General features: G+C 49.5%; 1 protein-coding gene across 6 annotated transcripts in view; it reads left to right on the top strand.

The window, feature by feature from the left end:
* SCUBE3 (signal peptide, CUB domain and EGF like domain containing 3) overlaps nucleotides 1–3,451 on the top strand; it is a 90,301-nt gene extending 86,850 nt beyond the window's left edge. For all 6 annotated transcript variants that reach the window (XM_019546745.1, XM_019546749.1, XM_019546744.1 and 3 more), the window contains 3 exons: nucleotides 350–502; nucleotides 979–1,058; nucleotides 1,710–3,451. In XM_019546745.1, coding sequence (XP_019402290.1) covers nucleotides 350–502; nucleotides 979–1,058; nucleotides 1,710–1,859 — 383 coding nt within the window. In that variant the 3' untranslated portion in view covers nucleotides 1,860–3,451. The remainder of the gene's footprint in view (nucleotides 1–349; nucleotides 503–978; nucleotides 1,059–1,709) is intronic.
* Nucleotides 3,452–6,935: the final 3,484 nt, after the last annotated feature.

The following is a 6,935-nucleotide window of genomic DNA, read 5'->3' on the forward strand; positions in this document are numbered from 1 at the left end:
GCCAGGAGTGACCAGGGATAGCGGTCACAAGCTGGCAGAGGGTAGGTTTAGGTTAGACATCAGGAGGCGCTACTTCACGGTCAGGGCGGCTAGGATCTGGAACCGACTTCCAAGAGAAGTGGTGCTGGCTCCTGCCTTGGGGGTCTTTTAAGAGGAGGCTGGATGAACACCTTGCTGGGGTCATTTGACCCCAGTACTCTTTCCTGCCATGGCAGGGGGTCGGACTTGATGATCTGTTCAGGTCCCTTCCGACCCTAGAAACTATGAAACTATGAACGGCCATTCCTGGGTGTTTCTGTGGCTGAACGATTTCAGGCAACTCAAGCTCCTGTGCTGTTCCTCTTTTCAGCCTCCCCGTCCTCCATCACAACCTATGAGACATGCCAGACATATGAGAGGCCCATCGCCTTCACTGCCAGGTCCCGCAAACTGTGGATCAACTTCAAAACCAGCGAGGCCAACAGTGCCAAGGGCTTCCAGATCCCCTATGTCACCTACGACGGTACGAGGGGGACCCCAAAGCAGGGGTGCATGAGTGTATGAGTGTGCCCATGCAAGGGCACAGCAGGGCAGGGGTGGGAGCATTGCACTGGATTGGCCCACGTGCATTCACGAGGGTTACATCCCCCTTGGTAGATAGCCCTGGTCGTACACCAGCCACCTGCTCAGCTCAGCAGCTGGTCCACAGCTTCTTCAGGCCTTGGGGCTCAGTGCCTGTCCCTGTGGCCAGCTGTCTTCTCTCCAGAGCTTCCTGCCCTCACAGATGTACTCCGTCCTGCCCCTCACCTTGATCTAGTGGGCTCTTGTGATGCTCAGCTGTAGGGCAATCCAGTTTGGTGCTTGAAACACCCAAGTCCAGACAGTCGCTGAACACCTGCATTGTGCACTGGGGAGCCCTGCGTTGGGTGGGGGGGACGGTTTCCAGCCAAGGGCTCGTGCCCCATGTTCTCTTGCTGACTTCCTGCCTCGGTCTTGCAGAGGACTATGAGCAGCTGGTGGAGGATATCGTACGGGACGGCAGGCTCTACGCCTCTGAAAACCATCAGGAAATCTTAAAGGTGAGACTGTTGCTGTGTGTCCAGGGCAGCCCCAGGCTGCGGGCAGAACCTGCTCTGACAAGGGTCTTGTGGCTGCAGCCTGAGACCAGGAATCTGGACTGCGGGTTCTGCCTCTGTCTCTGGGTGGTGCTGAACACATCACTTTGCCTTTTCCCCTTTGAATGACATGTCTGCACAGTGCACATAGGTGTGTCCTGGGATTTACAGGTAGGGAGACCAGGAGTTACTGATCACTGATTGACTGCTGGCTGATGTCAAGGCCCTTCAGCTGGTCAGATGCCCAGTCCCCGAGGCTGATTGGTCTGATCTCCCCATGTGCATCCCAAATCTTCTCTTCTTGCTTGTGTTTTTACTCTGGAACTGCTGGCTCCTACTGTGCTGAGGCAACCTTGGCTAGTGCTGAGAGCATGGGCCTAAGACATCTGCGCTTCGCTGTCCACCTGCCTCTGGGGCACTTGGTGACTTTGGACAAGTCCCCAAAATGTGCCTTGGTTTTCCCATCTGTAAACTAAAGGGTTTGGGATCCACAGCTGCAATAGCAGCTCCCCCCCGACAGTGGGATCCCCTTTGGGGCCGCATGCAGTGGGCATTAGTGGAGGGCACCAGTGCCCAGCTGGGACCATGCAGCTCCTTGATTTGTCTCCCTTGCAGGACAAGAAGCTGATCAAAGCCTTCTTCGATGTGCTGGCTCACCCGCAGAACTACTTCAAGTACACAGAGAAGCACAAGGAGATGTTGCCCCGCTCGTTCATCAAACTCCTCCGCTCCAAAGTCACCAGCTTCCTCAGGCCTTACAAATAGCCCCACGATGTGCCCCAGCCATGCCGGCCGCCCTGCAGCCAAGGAAACCTTCTTTTTACTTTTCTTTGAATTGTTTTTCCCCTAAACAGCTTTATAAACAAACAGAATCCCCGTCCTTCGCTATGCAGACGTCTGTAACAGTGACTCCTCCTTGGCTTGCTTTGAACCCATCTTTGGGGCAGCCCCACGCCCTATTCCTTCAATGCCGGGGGAGACATCTCCCATCCCAGGGGCGATGCTTCTTCTTGTTCCAAGCAACCTCTGCATTCAGAGGCAGCTGCGACCTGCTCCGTTTGATGAAACTCAAGTGCAGCTCTTCAGGCTGCTCTCCTGGTGGCCCTTTGGTTGCCCTTGATGTTTTATACACATCTGCACACAAGTCACTCTCCATTCCTAGATGCCATCAACACATCTGCAGCTGCCTTCCCTCATGGGACCCGCATGGTATTTTTACTCCCATGGTAAAGCTTTCACGGCTGCAGCCAGACCTGAGCTGCTTCTCCAAGAACTGAGGGCAAAGGACATCCCTAACTGCAGAAGGTAACACCTTTATTTATCATAGTGTTGTGGCTCTAGAAAAACAAAGGAACACATCTTCGCAGAGGGGATCGGGGAAACATCCATATGCTTAAAAAAATATTTAAAAACAATAAAGGACAGGACTGGGACGCACAACAGCAAGCAGTGACTGGCTGGTGGTTGCAATGGCAGTTCTGAGGGGTGGGAGATGCATCTCTAGGGAGCCATGCTGGCTCTCTGCGTCTGAGGAAAGCATGGCCAAGCCACGTCTTTGCAGAACAATGTCCGGATGAACGGGAGAAAAAAAATGTAACGAGAAAACTTTTGGACAGATTCTTTTCCCTCCTACCTCCCCACCCCAGCTTAACACTTGTGCCAAGAGACCAGACTTTCTTACAAGCTCTGCCAAAGAGGAACTCGTCGACAGAAGAGCAAGTGATGTGAAGAGCAGGACTAAATGTTTGTGCACTAGGATTTCCTCCTTTCTACCTTTTTCATATGTATTAAGTGCAATCATTTGAGTCTTCTTTATATTATTTAGAGGGAAGTTTTTTCTACTAGAAACTCCAATATTTATACCTGCCTGAGAAATGAGAATGTGTGTTTGTAGCAAAAGAGCAAAACCAAGCCAAGTCTCCGATCCATGGTAAACCATCACGGTGACGTTTTCAGACCTTGGAATCTTTTCCTCGGGTCCCCAGGAAGTTCTTGTTTAAACCAAAAAGGCAAAGCCTTTTGTGGGAAATCAATGGCTTTTGGGGGGAAATCAATTGGATCTTCCCCAGGTAACTGGAAAACAGTATCTTGTTCCAGCTGCCCATGTGGTCAGCGGTAGGTCTTCCCTAGCTAATGCATCAGTTTGCAGCATGGAGACAAGATCTCAGTATTCCTGCACCCTATATTTGGCACCAGCAATCCCTTGCCTGGAGTACTGTGCCCAGTTTTGGGTACCGCACTTCAAGGAGGACGTGGACAAAAAGGAAAGAGTCCAGCAGAGAGCAACAGTAATGGTTGGAGGTCTGGGAAATGTGACTTAAGAGGAAAAGCTGAAAGAACTGGGATTATTTAGTCTGAAGAGAAGCCTGACATGGGGATTTGGTAACCATCTTCAAACACCTGAAGGGTGGTTATAAAGAGGACAGTGATAAACTATTCTCTGTGGCCACAGGGAGTAGGGCAACGAGCAAGTCTTAAATGGCAGCGAGGAAAATTTTGGCTGGATGTTAGGAAGAACTGTCTCACTCTGAGGGTGGGTAAGGATTGGAACAGACTGCCTAGAGAGGCTATGGACTCTCCATCCTTGGAAGTCTAGAAGAGCAGGTTAGACATAAAATTATCTAGGATATTTGAGACATGGGTGAGCAGAGGCCTGGACCAGATGACCTTCTAGCCCACATTTTTTATGATTCTGTGATTCCCCAGAGCCCCACAAACATCCACTACTTGGTTTAGAAGATCGTCATCATTTGGTGTAGTCATATTGAGGTTTATTTCTTCTGCAGATTTCCATGCATTGATTCCACTCTCATTTACTGCACTGCAAATCATCTAAAGCAACCGCAGAAGCTGATAAAGGTATGGCAGCATCAGAAATCTGAAAGGAAGAATACGGTTCTAAGCATAGACAGATCACAGGACTAGAAAAGCTCAGATCCCATCCAGAAGACAGAACTGATGTAGACAATCTCAAGGCAAAAGTCCTACTGAATCTAACAGGAGCTTTTTGTGAATGAAGAATGGCAGAGTCGGAAAGAGAGGATATTCAGGACCCCCCCCGAACATCCATTCAAAGTTTGATCAACGTAGTATAATGAACAGCGACAGAGCAAAGCCTTCTCAGACCTCCAGCAAATCCAGTCTTGGAAAGTCAGACTCTCCAAGCAGAAACAGCTGGAGGAAGATGCGCAGCACAGGTTCTGTTGACCATCACCGAGTCCTGGGCTCCTGACTCTCTTAGGTGCTTTTAAAAAGGTCCACTCAACAGCAAAGGCTTCTCAAACCGATCCAAAGTAGAGCTCATGCCACAGCCTCCGCCTGCCCTCATGTAGGCTCCTGGGGCCAACTTCCGACTGACGCTCCAACTCCCCGTCTCTGACTGCTTCTCTGACTTTCCCTAGCTAGTGTCCAGGGAATGCATGGATCCTCAGAGGCACCACTGCAAGCAGAGTATCAATATACATTATTATCTCTTGATGCCTGCGCTCTCCTGGCTCCTTGGGTTTGCCAGGGAGCTGAGCAGTCTCTTGAGAGAGCAGCCAATGTGCCGTTTCCTTTGCCTGTTGAGTGTCCATCTACACAGCCTAGTTCAACAACTGCCTTCCAGCGCTCATTGTCTAGTTTTTCACCCCGCGGCTTGGATTGGCACTGCCTGAACGAGGCCCAGTTCTGTGCCCTTGTGGCATTTAAGAGGTTGGCGCTTGCTCCTGGGTACCGTCATGCCAGATCTGCTCAGAGGAGCGGCAACTGCAGGCTGAGAGGCTTGGCACCTTAGCGGTGTCTGCAGCCGACTCTCCCGTCACAGAGGCATCCCCTGCGAGACTCGGAGCTCCTTACTGCTCTCGGATATCTGCAGAGTGTAGGTGTTGATAGGGGCACACCTACTTCCAGGTGTGGCTTAAAACAAGTCACAAAAAGCTGCTTGCCTGTGCCAACTTTGCAAGGACCCTTATTCCTTTGCAGCACTTTGAATCCAAACACAGCAGCCATTGTGAGACCAACCAGTCTAGCTTCCCCAGCCAGGCTAAGTAATATCAACAAGGACAAATTGTCCAAGCTTATGGGGCTGGGTTTTTCCAAAGCCTCTAGTTGTTCGGGTGCCTGACCTGAGGCTTCAGACAGCACCAACCACCTGCCATCTGATAGGCAGGTCTCTGTCTCCTCCTGGACGTCCCAAATCAGGGGGAAATCTGGGTGTAATTCAAGAGCCTTTTCTTGCAACCCCTGCTCTCAGGGTTAATCCCTTCAGTTGTTCTTTTGAAGGCTACAGGCCACGTGACTCGGCTCCAGCTTCTATTCTGGCACCTCCCTCTAAGTTGGCACCCAGGGATGGTACCCTCCTCATTGCCCGCCGTGTTAGGCTACTGCCTAGCTGTGATCCTGTACCACCCTGCTCAAGTCCTGAAAAAAATACGAACGCTAACAAACACCAGGCAAGTCTCAGACTAAGGAACGGGAAGGCACCAAACAGCAAGTGTTTGCACTGGAAGTTTTTCAGGGGCTTGAGCAGGATGCAAAAGGATCACTTAACATCTCCATCTCCTGAGACACAGAACAGGTGGGGAAGCTGGCCCTCAACCTTTAAGGCTACTGCTTGCTACCACAGATAAGGACCTGAAAGTCTTTCCCCTTTATCTGTTGAGATGAGCTAACTGCAGTCACCTGCTTTCCTCTAGCCTTTGGAAGTCCCTCCATGGTCATCCTGTATTATGCAGCTATCTGCTCTAGTGGGCAGATGAATTTTTGGTAGCCCAATTCCTAGCAAGTGGCCTAAATTTAGCATTCCCTTCAGAATCAACAGATGTCAAATTGTGCTTCAAGTTTCTCTGCACACTGCCCTTCCCCAAGGCAAAAAAAGGGAAAGGTTTGCAAGGCTGAAAACTGTCACCTCCTTTCTGATGCGTTGAATGTTTCAACATAGTAAATATGACAAAGGTGTTTATTAAGGAAAAAAAAAAAAAGGACTATTTATATCTGCTTTTGGCAGTGGGCCACAATTTAGCATCTCCCGCAAAATGATTACGTGATGAAAAAGATGTAGTTCATAAAGTTATTTGCACTTGATTAAAAAAAAATGTATCTGAACTTTGTAAAAAGAAAATGTTTGCATTTTGTATTGTCTTTTTTTAATTATTAAATGGAATTTCTTGGTGTTGTGTTGATCTTTCAGAAATTGGTCATGATGCTTCTTTCCAAGCTTTCTAGCAGAGGCACGTGAGCGCTTTACCCATCTATTTTAATCCCTGTCACTCCTCTAGCGTCCCCTCCCATCAGTTCACACTACTAACCCCTGCCTTCACCCCCACCAGGGACCCACACCCTGTACAAACTTTACTCAGTCACTGCTGATCAGTTCCCAGTACATAAGAAAAGTAAACCCACACAGTCTTGAGTTGTTACAGACGTCATTTGATTTCCCCCGGAGTAACACACAGGTGCGGTGTAACTGGCTCTAACCATTAGTTCTTGCAAAAGCTGCTGGGATTGGAGCTTTAAAAGTCACTCCAGGAGGGTGGGTTTTGAGTCCCAGCTTTTACAAGAGTGTGGAGACAGAGGCTAGAGAAGTTAGACTGAGAAGAAAGATCCTCATATGGTAAGAACTTAGGTATAGTCTGCTACCCCCCTCCCTTAAGAGAAACTTTTCTCATCTGCTCTTTGCCCCGTGGAAAGATTCACGTTCTTAGACGCTGTGCAGAACAGACAAGATTCGAGCACAAAACGATGCTACGGATGCACGCTTGCCCTAAAAATTGCTATGTCTGCACCCCCACCCCATCTCTCTGGGGCGATTAAGGAGCTGCCCATCAAGCCAAACTAATGACATGGTAAACCAATGCAGTC

Source organism: Crocodylus porosus, unplaced genomic scaffold (genome assembly GCF_001723895.1).
Source record: "Crocodylus porosus isolate Cpor-Errol unplaced genomic scaffold, CroPor_comp1, whole genome shotgun sequence".
Classification (NCBI taxonomy): Eukaryota; Metazoa; Chordata; order Crocodylia; family Crocodylidae; genus Crocodylus; species Crocodylus porosus.